The sequence below is a fragment of the Passer montanus genome, unplaced genomic scaffold, assembly GCF_014805655.1.
Source record: "Passer montanus isolate IOZ18808 unplaced genomic scaffold, ASM1480565v1 scaffold1, whole genome shotgun sequence".
NCBI classification, from domain to species: domain Eukaryota; kingdom Metazoa; phylum Chordata; class Aves; order Passeriformes; family Passeridae; genus Passer; species Passer montanus.
Genome location: NW_024356504.1, coordinates 6,902,499 through 6,925,935, shown reverse-complemented (window position 1 = coordinate 6,925,935; position 23,437 = coordinate 6,902,499). Strand labels below are relative to the sequence as shown.

General features: G+C 51.3%; 2 protein-coding genes and 1 long non-coding RNA gene across 9 annotated transcripts in view; 2 read left to right on the top strand and 1 right to left on the bottom strand.

Annotated features, from left to right (window-relative positions):
- The window catches only part of HOXD3 (homeobox D3), a 30,398-nt gene extending 16,064 nt beyond the window's left edge, over positions 1-14,334 (top strand). For 3 of the 7 annotated variants that reach the window (XM_039699277.1, XM_039699296.1, XM_039699288.1), the window contains 3 exons: positions 7,773-7,856; positions 11,038-11,583; positions 11,986-14,334. In XM_039699277.1, coding sequence (XP_039555211.1) covers positions 11,088-11,583; positions 11,986-12,737 — 1,248 coding nt within the window. In that variant the 5' untranslated portion in view covers positions 7,773-7,856; positions 11,038-11,087 and the 3' untranslated portion in view covers positions 12,738-14,334. Of the gene's footprint in view, positions 1-1,972; positions 2,051-6,992; positions 7,067-7,772; positions 7,857-11,037; positions 11,584-11,985 lie in introns of those variants that run through there. The other 4 variants (XM_039699327.1, XM_039699321.1, XM_039699315.1 and 1 more) reach the window with 3 other exon arrangements.
- Positions 14,335-14,868: 534 nt separating this feature from the next.
- On the bottom strand, positions 14,869-21,328 carry LOC120499338. Its single transcript, XR_005626850.1, has 3 exons — positions 20,955-21,328; positions 17,639-20,590; positions 14,869-15,468 (listed from the first exon to the last, which is right to left on the bottom strand). It is a non-coding gene; the product is annotated as an uncharacterized LOC120499338 (long non-coding RNA).
- A 77-nt stretch (positions 21,329-21,405) lies between these two features.
- Positions 21,406-22,471, top strand: LOC120499334 (homeobox protein Hox-D1-like). Its single transcript, XM_039703057.1, has 2 exons — positions 21,406-21,444; positions 21,565-22,471. The coding sequence occupies exons 1-2, from the start codon at positions 21,414-21,416 to the stop codon at positions 21,822-21,824; spliced, it is 291 nt and encodes a 96-aa protein (XP_039558991.1). The 5' UTR covers positions 21,406-21,413; the 3' UTR covers positions 21,825-22,471.
- The last annotated feature ends 966 nt before the right edge of the window (positions 22,472-23,437 follow it).

Sequence of the window (23,437 nt, the reverse complement as noted above, 5' to 3'; positions counted from 1 at the left end):
GCTTTGTGCTTCTAATCAACCGACATGGCTCCCGAAGTTAAAGGACCAACTTCTGCTCCCAGATTTCCTTCCCCCGCCCACTGAAGTCAAACAGGCATGTAGCTGCGAGCAGAATTTGTCTCATTGTCTTTTGAAATGTTAATAACTCCAGGACGAGTGTTGGCTTCAGCAGGCACAGCTCTCACAGCCCTGTTTGCACGTCCCCTTTGAGCGAGGCTGGAGCACTGTAGGTTTCCATAGGTGTGATTGCACCGTGAGACAGGAGAATATGCGGAGTGGAGGCAGAGAGTACCAAACAGAAACAGTTTCCAGCTGCCATTGCTCTGAACGGTCAGGGATGTCTGTCATAATGACCAGTAGCACCCACTTGTCCTTATCTCCCATGCAAAATATTGTTTTGTTTTGTTTTTTTTTTTTCCCCAATGGTTGTAACTCTCCTCCAGAGTTATTTTTTGTATGAAGGGAAGCTGATTGTGTTTGTTTATCACGGGTAAATGCTGTGTATTGGAGCCTTTGTTAAACGGTCGCATTGTCCAGCGCTGCTCTCATCTCTGTTAAAGTGTGATGCTTTTTATAGACTTTGCTGATGTTTTGCTGCCATTGATTAAAGCGTTATTTATACTAACTGTCGCCTGTAGTTTTGATGTAAGCCCTCCACATACTTCTGAAATAATAAAAGGTGTAGCGAAATAGATTCTGGTTTGTACCTTGAACAATCAGTCCTTACAAGGTGGGTCTCTCTTCTGTGAAAATGCTGGTCCCTCCCATCATTACAGTGTTAAAAAAGGAGTGACTCGGCATAGCATCCTTCCAAATGTCCCTTTGAACAGGTTTGCTGTTTGCCTCAGCCATAATGGTGTGACTCCAGGCCAAGCTGGAGTCTATATTTACTTTTGGGCCGCAGTTAAAAGTGCCTGTCATCCATTTGCTGCTGCTTTGCATTTAACAAGCCCTCCTAGAATGACTCCTGGATTTCTGCATGATGGGTAGGAGGCAAGGAGCCACACCTGAAGTCACCTCGATGCCCACACAGATGTGTGTCTTTTAGGTGAGTCCTAGAAAGAATCAATTAAATAAAGAAATGGAAATTCGAAATTGCAATGCAGAGAGTAGTTTTTCCTGAGCAGTAACTCTCACTTTGACAGTGGATACAAAAGAAAGATCACAAGAAAACACAACTTGGAGACTTTAAACTTTGCCATGCACCTATGGCAAGCATTTTTTTTTTTTTCTTCCCAGCGTAAGTATCTCAGACGATAACACAGCCAGGAGAAGTCGATCGCACTATTTTTGTCATAAGTGCTTGTCAGTGAGGGCTTGTCCTCTCCTGGAGCGTGGTCAAGGCACGAGTCCAAAAATACAGTCTGTGGCTGAGCCCGGGCAGGGAGCAGGGTGCCCAGCAGAAACCATGTGCCCTTACTGCCCAAGTGCGCCGAGGGGAGGCTGGGGTTGCCTTTCTAAGCACACACTCGCTAAGTTTAAATATTGAGGCATATCTTGCGATTATACTTTCCCTCTCTGCTGTTTAATGGCTCCTCCTGTTACTCCCGATACATCAATACAGTTCTGTATATTATATCACCACTAGTCGTTAAGGTAAGAATGAAGAGGAAAGGCAGAGTCAATAGCAAACCCCACTCACTGTACAGTACAGTAAATAGGGACCTCTCGGTGCAGAGCCACACCGCTTCCAACGGCCATGTTTGTCAGCCCTTTCCCCTGATTCTTTTTTCCTTTTTTTTTTTTTTTTTCCTCCTTCCCCCCAAGCCTAGAGACCAAAATAATCTTGCTAGGAACAGTCATAACAGGCAGAATTTCAAAGTGCAAGGAAGATGATAAGAATAGATTTCTACAAGTCCTGACCACGTGATTTGCGAAATAATTAATTCAGCACGTCCCTTAAGAAACACGGAGTCGTCATTAATCTGCCAAGCAAAGGACTCTATCAGACTTGAAAACTGAAGAGATCCCAAGAATATAATATACAAAGGGTGCCGTCCCTCTCCCTGCACACCTAGCTCTTGGGTAGCTGCTGAAAAAGAGACGCCCGGTACGTAAATATTTTTTACTTTTATTCCTCCTTATTTAAGCCTTAATGAACTCAGCTGTCAAACACTTGACAAATAGGGCACGCTGCTTCCTGATTTCCAGCGCGGCAGCGGCCGGGAACCGGACCGGGCGCAAGCGATGACCTTTGCTTCCCAGGGAGCGGGGGAAAGAGGACGAGCGCGGAGCACCGCGGAGCACCGCGGAGAGCCGCGGAGCAGGGAGGCTGACGGCCAGAGCGCCTCCCGGAGCGGCGGCTCGGCCGCGGCTGCCTGCGCGGGGCGGCGCGGAGCGGCGCGGAGCGGAGGGAACAATGCGGCTGTCAGGGCAGCCGCTGCCCGCTCCCAGCGGCGGGGAAAGGCCCTCGGCTCCTTCGCCAGCGGGGTCGTGAATTCTGCCGTGGGTCTCTGAGAGCGGGGCCGCAGCCGGGGCCGGGCGCGCCGCTGCCCGGCGGCCGCACAAAGGCCGGCTCCGGCCCCGCCGCGGGGCTGCAGGGCAGCCCGGCCGCACGCAGCCCCCGCAGCGGGCACGCCGGCTCGCGAGCCCCCCATCAACAGCCCGGACCGGGGAAAAATAGCATTTTTGTTTTTATACAAAGCCACTCTCTATAAACTCCATAGAATACGGACGAGTGTGAGATTTCTCTGTGAAATCGCAGTCAGCTGGAAATACCTCCTGCAAACAGGATATTCTTTATTATCCCTTGCTGGAGTAATTTCTAAAAACCCTAGATTGTAGCTTTTTATTGCTTCCGTTTCGGTGGCAGGACAGAGACAAAGTTTCCTATGTTATGAATTATACATTCAAACAATAACACATTAATTCAATTATTCAAAAATGACAAATGTTTATGTGCTGTGGTAGTGACTAAGGAACAGATTCGCTACTTCACGAGAACTCCTACATTTTTATCAATGAAGTTTTATATTATCCTATTGGGCCGGGAAAGAAACCAAACTCCACCAAGACACGCAGTAAAATGGACCTGAACATAAATCGCAACCCTTTCATAAGAGCGTTTATTCTCGCATATAGCCCGGGCTATTTTATCAGTTTGACAATTGCCGGAGTTGTTGTTATAAATCATCATAAGTAATTCCTGAAAGGGTGCGAGGCTGCTGGGGGGCGGGCGGAGACTGTAAATCTTTCTGTTTTATTGCTCTATGAACATATGCTCCGATTGAAGAAGTCTTAGATCCTTTACTGGAGACAAATTCGCGCAAAGCTGGAGTCCCACCAGCCAAAGGATTAACAGTTCCTTAATACTTTTTCAGTCCCCTTTACGATATCTTAATTCTGGCGTTGGTGGCAAAGGTGCTCCTTTCTTTCAGCCGTCCTCCATTTTCACGTTAAATTTGCCTGGTTTTTCTTTTTCTTTCTATTTTTCCCCTTTTTCTTTTTCTTTTTCTTTTTCTTTTTCTTTTTCTTTTTCTTTTTCTTTTTCTTTTTCTTTTTCACCAGACTCTGAAAAGGCACCAAAGGGCTGGGAGGCTTTCTCCGGGGGGTTCCGAACTGCCCTCCAAAAAGGCATTTTCTTCAGAATCCTCTTCGTGTTCTTTGCTCGTGTCCAGCTTTTCCCCTCTCACTTTTGTGTAGGAAGCTAAAGACCTCTCCGTCATCCAAAATGTCTAAACAGCGGCCAGAATTATGTTCGGCTTTGTGTGCATGTACACAAGTATGCAGAACACGCTGTGCGTGTAGGGGTTCCTGTATGTACACACAGACACGCGAGCGCGGGGGGCTCGGCAAAGCTACCCAGACACCAAAATATATGGCTGACTAAAAAGGATATAAAGAACCATTACCTCTTACTTGAGGCGAGATTTAAGTGCATCATTTCGAAGAAATATAGGATTATAAATCCGAAGCCATACACAATAATTTACATTGAACTTATGTTTCCATCACTGGACTCCAATCTTTTTATAACTGGTTTGCAAAGTCAGGAAAAGCAATGTAATTTAGATAAATGTTACAATGCACTTACGGTTAGTATTGTAAGGTAATACGTTACTGTCACATCCACATGCTTTGGATGGTAATGAAATCATAGCAGATGTTAGATTAGGTGTGGTGTATTTATAGCTACAGATATGTTACAAAAAATCAAACAGAGAAGCTAATACATATATATTTTTTTCCTTTTTGCCTAGCTGGTATTGTTGGGGAGCTTTGTGGGCACACATGACAGATACACACAGGGTTTGCTCCATGTCTCTTCACACACACAGAGCAGGGAGGCAGGCTCAGGGCAGACACACACACGCACAAATGTCGTGAGGGTTTTTTCCCCCCTACGTTTGTTTAGGCTCCAGACAGGGGTAGTCCCCGCTGCCCCGCATCTTCCCGGTCCGGAGAAGGAGAAAGCAAAAAGTCTCGCACGCCAGTGGGCCCCAGCGCCTGTCCGCCAGAGCAGCGCTGCTGCGGAGCTGCCCCCGGCACAGGCTCCGGGCCGCAGCTGGTTCCAAATACCTCCTCTGTCTCCGCTGGGGATTTCTGCGCGCTGGGATCTTCCCGCGGAATTCACCTTTTTCCCCTGCTCCGCCAGCCCCGCGGGCCGCGTAAGTGCGGGGGCGGCGGTGCGGAGCGGTGCGGAGCGGAGCGGAGCGGAGCGGGCTGNCAGCCCCGCTGCGCGGGGGCGCGGGGAGCGCGCCAGCCCCGGCCGCGGCGCGCTGCTCGGCGATCACGTGGGCCAATATGCCTGTATTTTAAGGCAGTGCCTATATTTCTGATTATAAAGGGATTTCTCCCGCTCGCCCCCAAAATTCATCAATGGCCGCACGATTTAAAACCAAAACAAAACAAGAGCCGGCCAATTGCTGTCGTTGGTTCCAGGAGGCTGATGGCTAAAGGGTTGTGTGTTGATTTTTTTTTTTTTAAAGCCCAACAAATTCCGATTTCCACTCGCTCTCTTTTATTGGTAGTTGAGCCTGAGCCTGTTTTCGTTCTATCGGGAATTCTGGTGTATGGAAATATTTGTAAAACCGCAAGATCAGGTTTAGGAGAGTATTGTCTGCAGACAAAGGGTGAAGGATATATCTAAGAACTGCAAGCGCAGATCCTGAAAAGTGAGGAACCCAGGTTTATGATAAATTGATACACAGGTAAGCAACTGCATGACAAAATGGGACGTTTAACCGCAGGGGCTGTATTGTCTCTTTACTCAGAGACGGTCTGGAATTTGTTTGCAATCTCTGCCCATAGTGGCTGCAAATGTATGGAGTGGTTTCCACCTACTTGAACGTTTTAAGCTGTATCTTCTTTTTATTATGTTCTTTAAATAAAAAGTGAACTCATTTCCAAAAGCTAGGGGAATACGTTTAACCCTATCCTTTCCCCAATTTTCGGTGGCTTCAGGAAGGGAATTACAAATAAGCAAACAAACGAGGGAGAGAACTTTGCTAGATGCTCCCATTGCCAAAGTGAGATTGAGCATCACGTTAATGCGTTGCCGTGGTTAGCCGGGCAGGGGGTAGCCGTGTTGATTTGTAAAGGGCGATTTAAAATAGGCTCATCGGTAACGTAGCTCCTACACAGGATCTCTCAAATGTTCGTGCCAAGTGTCTTCCCGAACCTTTTTCCCTGGCAGCGCATTGGTGTTCCTCAGTGGCTGTTGTGTTCCTTCCGCAGTTGTTTTAGTACTGCTGTTACCAGTATGCTCATGCCTTCGAGTTACACATGCGATTTGAAGCACGGCTTGATATTTATCTACCGAGAAGTTTCTTGCCCTGCATTTGTGTGGTTTGATCAATAAGGCGGTGGGAAGACGCCTGGGGGGGACCGGTGCCTCTCTGGGCGGACTGGGGGTCTGGAAGCGGCCACACAGCCTCCCCTCAAACACAGCCCCCGCTTGGGCTGCTGCAACTAGCCCGACTCTCCCAGGAACGCCTGTTTCCACTGACTGGTGGCTTGCCTGGAGCCCGGGTGAACTCTCGGTTATGTGTGTTGTAAAGCCCAGCGTTGTGCTGTGGAGCGAGTGTGTGTGTAAGGCTGGAACGGACCCTGCCCTCCCCGAGTCACCCGGGCGAGTCCTCGGCGGGGGTCGGAGAGCCCCGAAGGAAATAGGTGGGAGGCCAAGGGAGAAGGAGAAAGTTAGGGTGTTTGTTTGTTTATTTATTTATTTATTTATTTATTATTTTCTGTTGCGTGTTGCTCTGCTCGATCAGAAGTTAAAAGCACTGAACATTTTTCTTAGCTGTATGCCTCCAAGCTGCTGGCCTGCCAAGTTAGTCAGCTGAATCCAATTACTGCAAGCAGCATTTCATTTGGCTCGATGGAAGCACTCACTTATAACTTCACCTAAAATTTCAATAATACCTATATTGGTCCCACGCCTGAATAATTCTAAAGATTTCCCTGGGTTCAGCTCTGCCAACGTCTTCTCCGAGCGCTGGGAGACGAGCACAACCCCAGCGTGCCCAGACTCCTCTCTCTGCTGTACAAACTTTGGGGGATATTCCTGTGGCCGTGGAAGTCTTGGTATTTGGCCAAGCTCTGGCTAAATAAAGCATGTCTAGAGCTAGAAGGCTATCGCTTGTGAGGCCGAGAAGCTGCTTTGGAAAGGGATGAGAAGTCGATAATTAATTAGGCACAAAATGAAAACTTACCGTGTTAATCAACAGCGGCTAACAATGACTCGGTTTGCAATATTATGATCTCTCCGCTCAGGGGCTAAGGTGCAACTCACTTTAGGTTGCCTTCATACACCGTGTAAAGTACTATTTCTAATGAATTCTCTTTAAAAAAAATAAAGCACTTAAAGTTGACGTACGCCCACGTGAATACATTATATAAGACGTTACCGGGACAGGCCTGGGCCAGGAACCTGAGCGAGCATCATGTGTAATCATGAAGCTCCACTTCCCTAACTCCAGTTTGCCAGCATAAATTAAGGTGATTTGGAAGGGGAATGTAGCATCCTACTGAGTTTGGTTAGGGAGAGAGAAGACTTGGTGGAAAGTTGTAAGATCTGTTGTGTTGTGAGCTATCGGAGGCGCTTCCGTTGGTTGTTCATTAAGTGGTGAGTTATTGCTATACGAGCCAAAGGTCATTTCAAAGGCTTATGGTGGCTAGATATCGTCTTTATAATGGACCTGGGCTTCTTTGTGGGGGATTTTCTGGCACTCTTAAGTTTTTAAAGTCCTGAATCGACACATTGCACAGACAAAGGCAAAATACTCATTTCGAGACGCAAATGTTTGCAGCGCATTTTCAATGCTGGGACTTCTTCGCTTATCTTTCTCTCGGTCTTATTCGGTATCTGGGGGGAGAAATGGAGACAGACCCGCGCTAGCTTCGTTTCCGCGGAACTCCTCGCGGGCCGCGGGTGCGGGAGAGGTGCTTGTGACCCCCGAAGGTGCCCGCAAAGGCGCTGGCTCACCCCGTGCGCTGCCTCCCCGCGCCCCGGCCGGGCTGGGCTGGCAGCTCGGGAAGGCAGGCGTGGGTTCGGGCCGGTGCTCGGGCCCGCCGGGGCGGCTGCCGCAGGCCGCCCTGCCCGGCTCCCAGCCGCAACCGGAGCGTTCTGCACGTTTGTTTGCTCCCCGCTTCTCTCAAAGCGCTATTAATAAATGAAGAGAAACATCTACCCTTTGTCTGGTAAAAGATCTGACGCGGACGGAAAGACACGGTGAGGGGCTGCGGACGAGATGTGCATTTATTAACAAAGTCCTAAGGAAGAAAGTCCAAAACAAAGCAGTTTCCGCTGAGAGTTATCACTTCTGTTGCAGGTCCGTGCCCACGGATTATCCAAAGGAACCTGAAGATCCTACTCACACAGTTAAAGTCAAAAATCAAGAAAAAACGTAAGTTTGGTGAGTTCTCTAAATTTCCTTTTCCATCCATCTCTCGCTTTCCCTATCGCGACAGGCCCGTTGCAGGAGCACAGCCCGGGCCGGGCCCATGCCCTCCGAGCGGGGAGAGCCGCTCGGTGGAACCGGGCTGCGGCTCCCCGGGCTCGCCTTCCCGCACGCCAGATAAAGAGCGGCCCGCAGAAACCCCGCTGGAAGCCGCCCCTGTTCCGCGCAAGGCGAGCCCGGCTGGGGAGCAGCCGGGGCCTGGACCCAGCCGCGGGGAGCACCTCCCTGGGGGGCTCCGCAGCTGCTTGGAGAGGCCCCGGGGCGGCTCCGTGTCCCGCAGGGCCCCTTGGCGCTCCCCAGCGCTCCCAAAGACGGGACACCCGCGGCCCAGCGCAGCCCCAGCGGTGGGTGCCCGGCTGCCCCGCTCGCGGCCGGGGCCGGCGGCGGCCCCAGCGCTTTCCTTATATACAGGGCTGGCCGGGCCGGCGGCCGGGAAACGTGCCGAGCGGGGGATTCTTTTGCCGGGCTCCCTCCTACGCGCCGGCTGCTTTGCACTTCTGAAAGTGCCGGGGCTTGGGAAGTGTTTTCCTTTTCATTCCTGGCCGGAGCGTTTACTGCCACGGCGCTAGCAGTCATAAATTTTGCTACAACCGCAATGACAGGTGCATTGATATGCACCCTGAGAGCTCCGGCTGCTTTAATAACCGCTTCGCTGGCCGCTCTCACCGCCTCTTATTTATTCGGTATCATATTAGATATTGATCCGAAGCAGAATTAAGTGTAGTGGAAGTTTTAGTAGAGAGCTGCTTAATATGAAGGTGTCGGGAGGGAGGAAGCCGGCAGCGCGGGGCCAGCCGCTCCCGCGCACCCGCCGGGGCTCGCTCTGCTCTCCGGGCAGAGCCGGGACAGGCGCGGCATCCCGCAAAAGCACTGCAACGGCGGCAGGACAAAAAGTCCCATTATCATGTGCAACGCCTAGCAGTTCAGATGAGGTTAAGCTTTCTGGAGAGGAAGAAGGGAAATCTGAAACACAGACATGGATACTTTGCGGTTTCCTACCCTCAGTGCCTCCAAGCCCACCTCCCACGGCTCGGCCTCACCATTTGGATGTCACTTTTTTTCTTTTTTCTTTTTCTTTTTTTTTTTTTCCCCCGTAGGCTCTTTCTGGCCAAACCACCAAGTGTTGAGCCCCTGCTTTGGTGTTACCTATAAAAACATCACCCCGGGCCTTTCACTCGTGGAAAATCAAACCCTGGATAGGTCTCCCTCTCCCTCTTTCTCTCCCTCTCTCTCTTTTTAAGATCTAAAGATGAGCCACCAAACAGTTGAGCATTGTCCATGTGATTTATGGCCCATAGCCTCCTTTTTAGGTTCAAGCAGAGTTCACAAGCAGTTGGTATTTCAGAAAAGAAATAAGGCTTTTAACAGCTTAACAGCAATATTCTTTCTTAAGATTCTGTGTATTCTTTTGGGAACTATATTTCACAAGGCATATAAAAGCCTACGCTTAAGGCAGTGTTGTGCTAACAAAAGTCCTCAGTCCAGACCGGTCCCGAAAATGTAGATGACAGAAGTGGGAAAAGAGAGACAGAGTTATTTGGACAAAAATACTTCCAAGACTCGTCAAGATTATCACATCGTATTAAAACTCATTTTTATCGCCATCGTCCATATCTGCAGACTTTTAAAACAAAAATTTTCCAGGAGAGAAAAACAATTCCCGTTCTGTCAGCTCCACAGATCATCTCAAGCTTTTGTTTAGGAAAGAAAAGGACCCCGGCGGTCTGTGACACGGGATAAACCGCCGAGAGCGGCCGTGGATCGCAGCTCGCTGAGGTTATTTTGACTTGCAGAGATGTGTTTGCCGGTGAATTTTAGAGAACAGATCAACGATACTTGGCGGGACCAAGGGTACTTGCGAGAGAAAGAGGAGTACTCTCCTAGTATTGCATAAGTACAGGCAGGAGAACTATATTTGCCGGACATCTTTCAAAGATTTCTGGCTACTTTTCTCTGGTATGTTAGTAGCCTTAAATCCTGCAGAAATACAAGGAAGTCTCATGATATGTTGATTTACAGACTTACATTGTCAGGTGAAGTATGTGCTAATTTACAAAATTACCAAAAGTGTCAGAGAAAACCCCTATCCCACAAGAAAAATAAGAGCAGGGAGTATTAAAAAGCCGCACCAAAATTGCAGAACAGTTTCCATCTTGTACTAAGCGCAGAGAAGTTTTGGGAGCAGCAAGGAGAAAGGTAACAGCACCCTGCCTCAAAACATCTGCCCTAAGGGGATCGTGCCTTTCGGTGGGAGCAGCCTCATGTGGGAGCCGGGGGGCGGGGAGGGGACAGCCATAACTTCGCAGGCCGAAAAAAGAAAGGAACCTTCTAAAAATTACCTCGAATGTCTCAGGTTCTTTCTACTGGGTACAAATAAAAGGGACGAGAAACGTTGGGTGAGGGAATTTAATTCATCACAGAATCAAAATAGGGGAGCTGACCTGCGACTTCCTTTATAGTGCAAAGTAAAGGGAGTGAATGGCGCCGGTTATACTTTAACTCTGGAGGAATCCGGGGAAAGAAGAAGGGCGGGTTTACAAAGGGGACGGGATTTTTCTGCCTCTGCCCGGCCGCAGCCCGGGCTCCATCCATCATGTCAGCCGTGCCCGGCCGTGCGCACGCGTGCCGGGCGGGGGGCGCGGATGCTCTCGGCCGAAATGGGTCTCTGGGGACAGCACCCAGCACAGTTTGCTCACTGAGGGCCCTTGCCTACATCCGCGGGCTCCCATCCAGCCAAACTCGAGCGGGAACGGTCCAAAGGCAAAACAAAGCGAATAAAACATCCCCCAAAATGCTCCAAAAGGTGGCCTGTAGGATGTCCCGCCAGTGTGTTCCGTGCCGCCCTGCACCATCGCTCTCGGGTGGCTCTTTCCCTGCAGTGGCCCGGGTCCTTCCCTGGTGTACTCTGCTCTCTCCCTGCTATGGCCCAGTTTGCCCTGACTCCTGCCTGGTGGCCCTGCTCCTCTCCTTTTGTCCTTTGGTCCTTCTTTGGGTCCCCTGCTCCTTCCCAGCCCTCCCCCGGATGGCAGGCCGAGGCCGAGGCTGCCGGGGTGCCGGAGCCGTCCCGTGCCAGCCACTACCAGCCGATTTCCCCCTCTAAAAGTCTCTTTTGTGTCCCGGCTGTTTCCCTCCCCAGGTGGCTGCGAGTGGCCCGGGCCGACGACGTGAGGCGCGGGGCGGCGGTCAATGTTATTTGAGCGGGGGCCGCGGGCCTCGGCAATCGCAGAGCAGAGGATGCAGAAAGCCGCCTACTACGACAACGCGGGGCTCTTCGGGGGCTACACCTACAGCAAGGCCGACGCCTACCCCTACGGCGCGGCCCACCAGCCCTACGGCCAGGCCGGCCTGGACGGCGAGTACCCCGGCTCCGCCTGCTCCGTCCAGGGCTCGGCGCCCGGCCGCGCCCCGGCCCACAAGGGCAGCGAGCTGAGCGGGAGCTGCATGCGGCCCGGCGGGGGCGGCCCCGGGGGCAGTCAGCCCCCGGGGATCGGCGAGCACCAGCCCCCGGCCCTGCCGCCCTCCTCCCCGCCCAACCCCCCTCCCAGTGTGCCCCCTCCGAAAAAAGCCAAGGGGGGCCCCAACTCCTCGGGCTCGGCCAGCGCCACCCTCAGCAAGCAGATATTTCCTTGGATGAAGGAGTCCCGGCAGAACTCCAAGCAGAAAAGCACCTGCGCCCCCCCAGGTAGCCCAAAACCCTCGCCCCGACCCATTGCAGCCCGGAAAGCCAGGCTGAGTCCCGCGGGCTGAACCCGTCGGGCTGAGCCCCCTGGCTCCGGGCCTGGTCTGCTGCTCCTCTAGCTGCCATCGCCCACCTATCCCCCACCCCACTGAGGGGTCCCAGCCCTGCCGGGCGCTGCAGGTGGGACAGGCTGGGGGCGGGTGCCGCTGGTGGTCTCTGGGGGGAGGCAGCTGCGGGACGGTGTGCATGTCGGGCAGCGAGGAGTGGGAGGCCGCCCCCGGGCCCTCTGCACCCCCTCCCCGGGCGCCGACAGAGGGTATAGCAGGTTTCCGAGGGACCCCGGGAGGAACGGGGGGCTGTCTTTCGTGTGGGGAACCAATGTCTCTTTGTGCCTCTTCCCCGCAGGAGAGAGCTGCGAGGACAAGAGCCCCCCCGGGCCGGCCTCCAAGAGGGTGCGAACAGCGTACACCAGCGCGCAGCTGGTGGAGCTGGAGAAGGAATTCCACTTCAACCGCTACCTGTGCCGGCCGCGCCGCGTGGAGATGGCCAACCTCCTCAACCTGACCGAGCGGCAGATCAAGATCTGGTTCCAGAACCGCCGGATGAAGTACAAAAAGGACCAAAAAGCCAAAGGCATCATGCACTCCCCCGTCGGACAGTCCCCGGACCGCAGCCCCCCTCTGAGCGGCCCGAACCACGTCGGCTACTCCAGCCAGCTCCCCGGCGTCAACAGCCTCAGCTACGACGCGCCCTCGCCCACCTCCTTCGCCAAGTCCCAGCAGAGCATGTACGGGCTGGCCGCCTACACGGCGCCGCTGAGCAGCTGCCTGCCGCAGCAGAAGCGCTACGCGGGCGCGGAGTACGACCCCCACCCCATGCAGAGCGGCGGCGGCGGCTTCGCCAACCCCAGCCTGCAGGGCAGCCCCGTCTACGTGGGGGGCAACTTCGTGGACTCCATGCCGGCCTCGGGCCCCATGTTCAACCTGGGGCACCTGCAGCACCCCTCCTCCGCCAGCGTGGACTACAGCTGCGCCGCCCAGATCCCCGGCGGCCACCACCACGGACCTTGCGACCCCCACCCTACCTACACGGACCTTTCCTCCCACCACACCTCTCAGGGACGGATGCAGGAGGCGCCCAAGCTCACGCATCTGTAGCGGGGCGGCGGCCAGCGGGGCCCGCTCCCCTCTCCATTACCTCACTTTTCTGACGGGACAGTGTTACTGTGCTCTCGAGTGCCAACAGTATTAGTGGATTTGTCTCCCTTAGCAGCTCCCTTCTTTCTTCCGCAGCCCCGAGTAGGTCCGTGAGCAGGAGCCTTTCTCTTAGAGCTGTTTTAAGCATGACAGTGCAATATACTGCCAACCGAGGGACTGATAAGCTGGTAATGATGTACTTGAAGGTAAGTCTTAGAGATGCTGTAGTGTTAGCAGCGCGTCATGCTGAGGTGTTTTAGACCAGTCGTGAGCCGTCGGAACTCGCCCGCGCGTAAGCTTATTTCAGAGAAGTTAATTTATGAGTTCTTCCGTAACGTAAGGATCGCATTGGACTAAATGATATGTATTTATTATTTTAAGCGAGACATTTTTTGTATCACTGATTATTTATCCTCGTCTTAATGTATTTATGTGGGTATTTGTAGAGTTTCTTCACCAATACTTCGGGAGAGGGATTCAGGTCCGTGGTGACTTACATTTCACCTATTTAGTATAATCGGTCTGAGCTAGTTGAGAGAGTAGTCTTGAACAGTTGTAACAGTGGCTGGTGTTTGTAGTTTATGTAAGGATTAATTAAGACAGCAAGTCGTAAATCATTAATAGAGTAAAACAAACTGTGGCATCACACAAAGAGCCGTTACACTTAAAAAAATATTGAAAGTATTTTTAAAGTATTTATTTCTAACCGGCTGGCCCCACTCGAGCTCCTCGGTGGCGTGGCTGGCAGCTGGCTCGGCCGCGTGAAGCCACCTTAGCTGGAAGCGCAGCCGCTTGGAGGAGGCGATCTACAAAGAGGGGCTCTTGGCCATCTTGGTTCAGATCAAATCCTGCATATAAAAACCTCGGTGAGGTTAACATTTATTTATTGGCTGGGTATCTATCGCGCATATTATTTCAGTGGGGTATTTTCTTTTTTTTTGTTTTTTTCTTTTTTTTTTTAATTACACTCTGGCTATCCAAAATAGAAAAGAAATTAGGAGCTTAGAAGGCAAAAAAATTAGAAACCCTCTGATAGTGCTAATTTCATTAGGGTCTCCATAGCAATCCGCGCAGCAGCTGCCACCTCCTTTGTTATTTTTATACTGTTGTCTTTATACTAACCATAAATCAATTTTTAGACATCTTTGGAAGGCCGAGCTTTTCCTCTTGTGGTTTTTTTTTTTTTTTTCATAAATATAAACTTTGAAAGAAAATTGACAATCAGATACACACAGCCGAAGGGAGACGCGGATTCGGGGTGCGGGCAGTGCTGGGCGGTGCCGCCGCGCTGCCCTGGTGCCCGGCAAGGACAGTCCCACCCGGCCTGACCGCGGCAGGGGGGCACCGCCACCTCTCCCTGCCACAAACAGGACGCTTGGCACGGGGAAGAAAAAATTAAAGTAACAAGAAGATTAAAAAAAATGGAAAAAGAAAGGGAACGATGCTCTGAACCCTGGTGTTTCCTCCTCTCTAGTTACACGGCTGTATTGAACTCGCTGGATTTACAGAGATACTTCTTTTGTAAACGCTGTGATTAAAGTCTCTTCCTGACAGTACATATCGCTCTGAGAAGATTATTCTTGTCTCTTTCTAAAAGTGTCGAGTTAAATATTAATCCAAACTTCTCTATTCCCCACCAAAGTGTCTGATGCATTGCTTTCCAGTCTGGCAAACACTGCAGCTCCTACTCCACCCTCTAATGACAGACCTGGCATTCCTATTGTGAGAAATATTTTGCCACCTCCCATCCTGGTCAATACAGACAAGTTTTCTTTTATTTATTCTTCTTTTCTTTCCCATCCCATCCCTGCTTTCTTCCTTGCCATTTGGTATTTATGTTCAGCTGAACACTAAGGATTCAAAATTTTACTTAGGGTTTTGTTTTCCCCTCTATGAGATTTCAGCAATGCTGTGATACAGTGAAAAGTGTACCTTTTGTTAAATTCCACTTTTAACCAAGCAAATTTGGATATATGTGTTACAGATCTGTAAACAAAATGGAACAGAATAAACTTCTTTGTTTGGAGACATATTTTAACCCTTTTAAGCCCTAAAATTGTATTGTATGGAAGTTTTCACACAAATTGTTTCTTAGAAGCATCACCCAGAAGTAAACAAAACATACAAACAACACAAAAAGTATTGCTAGACACCACTTGTGATTGATACTTCTGTAACATGCCATGAATATATACATACGTTTGTCTCTCCAAAACTTTCTGCAATCAATGTGCTCACAAACAAAATTGTCCATGTAGGTTTTTTGTGTGTTCTTGAAGCACAATATGTTTTGTATCACCTGCTTCTATCGGTGAAACAGCAAGGCACCAGGACACCCAGTGTCCTTTTCCCTTTTGCTTTGTGCTCTGTAGGCTGCTAGTCAAACAGGGTCTGCCCCGACTTACACTGTTAGTCCTTCATCAAATCTGTTAAGAAAGAAAAGGCTGTTTAGAGATCTGGGGAAGGAAGGGAGCTCAGAGGAGCCCTGACCACAAACACGGTGTTACTGAGGCCCACTGTCCTGAATCACTTTCATGTTGCAGAAAGATGGGGCCAGCAGATATGGTTTCCAGTGGGGGAGGAGGAGGAGCTTGTGTGAGGGAGAATCTTCTTGTAAATAAACTCACTTTCTTCTCCGTGACTCTGGCAGAGGCGTCTTCTTTGTAATGCAATAGAAGTCCATGATGATAACCTAATTATTAGAAGTAATGTAACTTTAGCAAGGTTGCTGGCATTTTTACAATGTTTGTACAAGCATCAGCAATCTAGAGGAGAGATACACTTTGGCACAAGCCAGACTTTTTCTTGGCCCATCATTTAAAACCCATAAATTATCAACAACCCCCTTTCACACTCAACAGGAGCTCAGCTCCTTTGCAACAGCATCTGATGTGATGAACTCCAGTCACCTATTTAAAACACAACTAGTCAGCTAAGGCCAGGCCTGGGGCTGATCTCAGCTTTGCCTTTCTTTTCAAATAGCCGCCACAGCACCCCTTCCTCTCCTTCCTCTCCTTCCTTGCTCCCTCCCTCTGCTCCAGAGCCATAAAAGTGAGCCAGGCCCTCTAAATGCTGGCAGTGATGTTGCACTATTTGGGATAGGGAGCTGCTGACAGCACTGGTTGAGAGATATCAGGGGTGCACGGAGCTTCAGTGAGACCATGTGAGTTATTTTGTTCAGATCAGTGGGGTTTGGGTCTCCACTTTCTGGTTTGGCCTTTACAGTAACCCACCATTTGATGGCATTCCAGCAGTTTCCCCAGTGCAAAAAGGAGCTGAGGCTTTGTGTTATCTCCATGCAGTCAGTGCAGGCTGAACCACCCCTTTGCATCCTGTTTCTTTTTGAGGGGGGGCCCATCACTGTCCCACTGTGCATGGCCTGGTTAGCAGCACCAGGGCAGGGAAACCTAGACAGGCACAGCCAGGGGCTTCCAAGGATGCTACAGTTTTGTTGGTGCCACTTGTGTTTGGCTAGAAAAACAAAGCCAAATGCCTCCTGCTCCATTAGCAAGTACTTCCTGAGCAGCCACTGCAGGCTCCCAGCCCTGGTCCATGGGCAGGCCAGGGAAGGACTCGGGGACACCCCCATGGCTTCCACTATGAGACCACACCAGGGTCACCTGGGGCTGCAGGCAACCTTGTCCAAAAATGAAGAGGGTGCAGCTGGCTGCACACCCAGGGGAAAAAAAAAACCAACAGGGGGATGGGGCTGCTGGTCTACCACTGGGAGGGTGCCTTCCTGATAGCTGTCAGCTGAGGAGAGAGGAAAGGAGCTGCAGGTTGTGATGCCATCCTTCTACATGCCAGCCTGCTGTGCGTGCCCAGTGGCCACACACAGTGGCAGCCTGGCAAAGGCACAGTGTGCTGCACGGTGGGCAGGCCCAGATGCCCAGCACTCCACTGCAGACCTGCCTGCAGTGAACCAAAGCTGGAGCTGGGTGGGCAGCACAAGGGGGCTGGTGCTGCCGGGGCAGGTAGGGCTGTGGTGGTTGGCTGGGTGTCACATGATGTTATACATTGATGAACAACATACCTCTGCTTTTAAAAGGTGCAAGGTAAGCTGGACCAGAGCTCTGTTGGCTGCAGCCACTTTCCAGGGATTGAATGGCAAGGGAATCCCTGAACTGTTAAGGTCTCTCTGTTCCCATGCGAGAGGCAGCAGTGGGTACCCCGTGGTGCTTGCTTGGAGTGGGGCTGCCAGGGGAGTGAGAGGGCTGGCTCTCTTAAGGGTCATCAATCACACAAAGAGCACTTTTTGCTCTACAGTAGGTCCTCCTACTTCTGCTTGGACCTGAGCCAGCTGGGACTGGAGCAGAAACCCCATCCAGCAGAAGCAGAATGCAGTCCCAGAGCCTGAGAGCCATGGAGTAACAGGGCAGGACTGAACCCCTTTGGTCACATAGGCTAAGATACAAAATGGGACTCAGTGAGGTATCTGTGCCTGCACACCCCTAAGCCTCTGCAGATGCTGCTCAGGAGCAGAGGTGAGTCTTTGTTCCCCCTTTTGGATCCCAGGGTCCTGAAGCTTTATGAATGTTCTGGGATGAATTACAGAAAGACTCAACTACAATAACAATAAGCACAAAGCAGAGTGAAAACAGCAAGGAATTCGTACTAGACAGGATGGATATCTTCTGGGTAAAAAATACTCATGAATGTAGGATTTATTTGCTGACATGCAGTTTTTTTCTTGCAACAGAAGTTTTGGGAGCAGTAGGCAATCCCATGCTGAGTGAGATACACAGCCTCAATCTTTCCTCTAAGAAACATTTTAGGAACTTTGGGAGCAAGAAAGGTGACAAGACAGAAATCTTGGCTGCAAACTCATTGACACCCATTTTGCACACAGCAGCATGGCTTACCTTGACACTTCTGGGTTATCAATATGTGTAATAATTCTGTCCCAAAATTCACAGCCATGGGACTGGAAACAGGGCTTTACATGGCAAGGGGCCAGGGTGGAATCATTCTTCAGAGCAAATATTTACAGAAGAAGGGATGGACTATCCTCTTCTCTGTGTCCATATAGAGGATCTTTGTTGTTGATCCTACATACTGGGAGAACAGAGGTTCCTATCTCAGGAGTCAGCTGGGAAAGAGGAACTTGTGGCAGGGAAACATTGATGGCAGAAACACCTCCTCCTGAGGGTTGCTGAGACTGCCTGAAAGGGCTGTGCTAGTGGGAGAGCTGAGGGTGGCTCCCTCGGAGTGCCAGAACAACTCCCTGGGTCTCTGTGCATCCCTGGGTTTATTCACATTTTACAAAATGAACTCCCAAGAGCTTCCCCTCCTTCTGCAATAGCCTTTCTCACAGGAGCCTTAGGTGGTTGGTTTGTGCTAACAGGGCCACTGCTTAAACACCCAGTGTTTGCTTCTCTCCCCTCAGGATGCCCACCCACACCCCAGCTGTCTCCACACCATGGATGTACATCCCCACTGAGCACTGAGAACCAGCTGTGCCAGCTGGCAGTGCTGTAGCAGCAGAGGGGTAAGGACAAGGTAATGTTGAGCCACAACTTGCAGGCCTGGGGGCTGGGGAGGGATCTGCTGGATCTCCTGCGTGCTGGCTACTGTGACCAGCACAGAGGGTGGACTCCTGTTCTAGGGAGACTGTCACATGCCCCAGCCTCAGAGCAGTGTCTGGGGGCTGCCACTGCCCCCAACACACGCTGCTCGAGCAGCCTCCCTCAGGTGAGGGGCTGGTGTCTGCACCCAACGGGACTCAGGGCTTTTTGGCTGGACTTCCTCCTACATCATGTCTTGGTTCCACAGTGGCTTTCTCAGGCTTTGTAGAGGCCCACATGCTTCCAGAAACAAGGTGACACATGGACTTTGAAACACATGGTGACACAAGGACTCCTTTGGTCCCTTGTTCTCACAGAGGTTTTTGCACCATCAGCTCCCCTGTCTCACCATCACTTGATTACTCACACAGGCATCCCTAAACCTCCCAGCCATTCTCAAATTGTCTCTGACAGCATCATGTTCTTTACATTCTTTTCCCCCCACTTTTCTTCTTCCTTCTTTTGGCTTCCAACAAGTCTTTCATCTTTTCCATTAGACTCCTTGTAAAAAAAAACAGCTTTAGTCACTCTATTCTCTATCACTGGAACTTAACTATTTAAGTCTGAACACTGAAATTCCTGCGTGTAGAAAAAGCCTTCCCTTTAAAGCCAAAGCATCAACAAGAGATGTTTTGCCTGTATTTAGCCACTGATTTCTGCTTTTGTCACCCTTGAACATCCTGCCAAAACAAACAGGTAATGAACAGGAAACTCGTAACAGCATCCAGCTGGGTAAATGGAAAGATCATATGTTGGTGTGAACACAGACAGCTTTTCTAGCACTTAAAACAGTCTTAGGTGTAATTAAACCAGTTTCATTCTGCAAACACAAGACCCAAGTAAAGCAGCAGCCCTGTTCTGAAGCCAATTTTCTTTCCTTCACTGCAGGAAGGAATTTTTACAGCAGGGGAGACTGAAGAGCACAGATGCTCTGCTGCATGGACAGCCATTCTCTGCTAAAGAGAAAACCTGGTGTTCCCAGGCTCCTGATTTTTCAGAAGATAACATTTTCCAAACTGCTCTGATTGTCATGGGAGTGCTGAGAAAGTTTGCATCATCCAGAATTTAACCCCTTACTCAAAATGTATGTTTCCTAAAAAGTGTATTTGATTTAACTGTTCTTTATTTATACTCACACCCTCTGAAAACAGAAATTTAGGTGATCCTCCATTATTAGAGTACCAGGGCAGCACAGCCCATCAGAGTGAACAAGTCTGTGCCAGGAGAACACTGTGTCAGGACTCTGAGATTTCAGTGACTGCTGTGTCTGTAGACTTGAAGTTCAGGCATGCTTAAGACATAATCCCTACAAAGCCAGTCTATTATTGCTCTGCACTAGCTGGTTTATAGTAGAAGAACAATATTAGCTGGGGAGAAAGTAGGGCTGAGGCCATGTCACTGATCAGAGTCCCTGTGCAGGGAAGTGCTCCTGTACCCTTGCAGGATGTGCATGCCTGTCCTAGCGATGTGTCCTCTCAGGGCCCCTGCAGGAAAAACCCAACAGATCTGCTCTGAATTCATCAGCTGGGTATAATGGTGGAGCTGAGCTGCAGAGCATAAATCTCCACGGGAAAGAGTTGATACTGAGTCAGGAAATGGTCTGATTATGTCTCCCCATTATATCCTTTTCCTGTCACCAGTCTGGCCCTCTGAAATCCACAGGAGATCCAGTGGAATGTTTCTTCTCTGAGGATTCTGGTTGCCTTCATGAGGTTGGCATCATGCACGGTCCTTGCAAAATTTGTGGCCTCTTCCTGACCACAGCAAGTGGCACTTCTGCCAAGAGCTTGTAGAGTTCCTTGAGCTGTTGAGTGAAAGGCACTGGATGATGGATGAAGGCATATAAATTTCATGCTTTTATTTAGAAATAAAAAATATATTTTTAATAATGCACAACCCTTGCATTTCCCAGCTGACTCCACATCCACCTACAAAGAATTAGAAGGTTGCAAGTCTAATTCAAAGCAGCATGATGAAGCCCTTCTTCCTATTCCTTGTATGTCCAGTCCCAAGTCACCAAAGCCCAGGTGTACGCTGCCCAGCACACCCTCCTGCTGTTCTGAACTGCACTGGCACTTGGTTATATCACATGGTTATCAAGGCATTGGATGAAACCGATCATTACCCAAATCAAACATCACCGTGGCCCAGACTGGATGGTCAAGTGTCACTTGGAGACATTTAGGGAAAGATGATCATGTCGGGAGTCCAGATTTCGCCTCCTTCACCTTGTTGCTGTTTCCTGCCATTCTGGGGGATGGAAAACCAAGAGAGAGTTGGACGATTTGGCTGGGTAGAGCAACTTGGTGCTCTCTGCCAGCTGTAAACACTCAGTAAACAATGCTGAATCGCCAAGGGAAAAATAAAAGTCCATTAACGGTGTGAGCCTGTTAACGGTGAGGAGATTCATTTTTGAGAGACTGCAGAGCACTTATCTGATGGAACGAGACCATTAAGTGCCATGAGGTGCAGCAGCAACCCGCCCCTCGCCCCAGCCTCCGGGTGGGGAGACCTGGGTGTGCCCCCGTGGGAGCGCCCGGGAGTCTGGCCGGCTGCAGGGCGAGGGAGAGCGCAGACCTGTACCCGGCTAGCGGCAAAGCGCCGGCTCACTCACCTGCTGAACTCCCGGCAAACGTCCCGAGTGCGCGGCGACTCCGCGATTCCCGGGGGAATCCCGGCGCGGCGGGCGGCCCAGCCGCAGCCCCGGGCAGCCCCGGGCAGCCGGCCCGGGCAGGGGAGCTGGCAGCGCCCGGGACCCCGGCTCGGGCTCCCCGCTCCGGGCTGCCATTGGCCGCGGGGCGGGACGTGCCGCCCCGCTCCAGGGCCTATATAGGGCACTATTGCCCCGGCGGGCCGCCGTGTTGCCCCGTGGGTCATGGACCTGGGGTACTTTGCGCTCGCCTTCCCGCCGGGGCTGTGCCGCGGTGCCCCGCAGGGCCCGTACCCCCGAGGAGGGGACGACGCCTTCGTGTCGCTGGGCACCGCGGCCAGCTCGCCCTGCCCCGGGGCCGCCCCCGCGCCCGCCTGCCCGGCTCCCGCGGCGGCCCCGGCGGAGCCCCGCACCTTCGAGTGGATGCGAGCGAAGCGGAGCCCGCCCGGGAGAAGTGAGTGGGGCGGCGGGGAGCGGGCGGGGGCTGCTCCCATCCCGGCTCCCCTCTGCCCTTCTCCTGCCTCGACCCGGTGCCTTTGCCCCCGCTGAAGCGCGGTGTTTTTCGGCGTTGCAGGCGGTGCGGCGCCGTGCGGGGGGGAGCCTCCCGCCTGCTCCGCACGCACCAGCTTCAGCACCCGGCAGCTCACGGAGCTGGAGAAGGAGTTTCACTTCAGCCGGTACCTGTCGCGGGCCCGCCGCCTCGAGGTGGCCCGCTCGCTGCGCCTCCGCGACGCCCAGGTGAAGGTGTGGTTCCAGAACCGCCGCATGAAGCAGAAGAAGCGGGAGCGGGAGGCGCTGGCCGCGCCCGCCGCTGTCCCGGGCGGCCCCGCCTGAGGCTCCGCCGGGGCTGCGCTGGAAGCTGCGGCCGCCGGGGCACCGGCTGTGCCTTCACGGGGACCGCCGCTGTGCAGTTCCGCTGCTTTTTCTGTTGCAACTTTATGTACAGCTTTATTTATGAGGATTCAGGGAAAACCGCCGGCCCGGAGCGCCGCTGCTCTGTGCCGGACCGGGCCGAGGCAGCGGGGGTGCAGCTCGGAGTTAGCGGAGAGCGCCGCTCCCCCAAGGCAGGGCAGCGACCGGCTCTGCCAGCTCCCCTGGGTTCGGGAGGAGGTGGGTGCGTGGAGGGGCTGCCCCGTGCTCCCGACCCTTTCTTCGTTTTGCATTTAAAAGGATAGATCCATGGGCTCAGGCAGCGCTGGTACAGAAGGGGAGAAACCCCGAGAAGGGAGAACAGGGAAACTTCCTCTTACAGGAAGGGTCAGGGATGGTCATGGCATGAATCCAAGATCCCATTTTGAAAGAAGTGTCCTTGTCTTCTGCCCTGCCCTTTGCAAAATTGCTGCAAAAAAGATGCTGGTTTTGCTTGTATTTATTCATCATTCATTCACTCATTCATTCATTCATTCATTCATTCATTCATTCATTCATTCCCATTTCTTTTCCTGATGTGACTGATGTAGTAAAAATCTGATTTTGACAGAAAAAACGTCGAGGTAAAATTTAAAAAGAAATAAAGTCTTAAGAGGAGCACCTTTTCCCTTTTGAACTGCAGAGGTGCTGGGATTTCCCTTGCAGAGGCTCTGGGCAGCCCAGGACTGGCCACTATGCTAACTCCCAGCTCCCCTCACATGTCTGTAGACAATATAAAGGCACTTCCAGCATCTAGGGCCAGAATCAGTTAATTTAGCCCTCTCAGCCTTCATTGTATCTCATGGTTAAAAAATTGCATCATTATAAATCTGTTTGGAACAAATCTCACCACATGCAAAACCTCAAGACCCGTTGAAGCTCAGAAAGATGCTTGGGTTTGACCAAAGACTAATGCTGGCAAAAGGGAAGAGGATTCCTGGGTCTTTTGCTTGGATACTTGCACAAAAAAGATTGGCAATGTTCCCATAGATAAAGTTACAATATCAACGTGGACAAAGGAACCAAGCTTAGACTTTTTTCCCATTTGTGCGTGGGAAAGCAAAACAGCAATGTGGAGAGGAATGACATCTGGATTTACATGAAGGTGATTTTATTTATTTCTGGACAGGACTTTTATTATGGACAAGCCTCTTTCTGCCCTGGATTTCTGCTGAGTATTGGACTTTGGGGTGAAAAACCAATTATGGGACTAGGGGAGATAGACTTCAAGGGGACCTGTGAAGTACACTGGGTCCCCTGTCTGGAAGCCAGCTCCAGACACCAACAACTATTTGTCTTTGTTGGATGCTTGCTGGGTAAAACGAACACAGAGAGAAGATGAAGATGGATGTCTCAAGTCAAAAAGCCTGCAACGAAGAAGATTTTTACTCTCTGTAATACTTTCCATCCCCTCAGGTGCCCTTCTGCTTAAGGCTTTCTTCTGAAGACTTCTGCGGAGGGACTGGGAAGCCACTGCTGATGGAAGCTTCAGCAGAGTTTGGTGGGAACCCTGGGAAACTACTCCCAAAAGCTGGGCA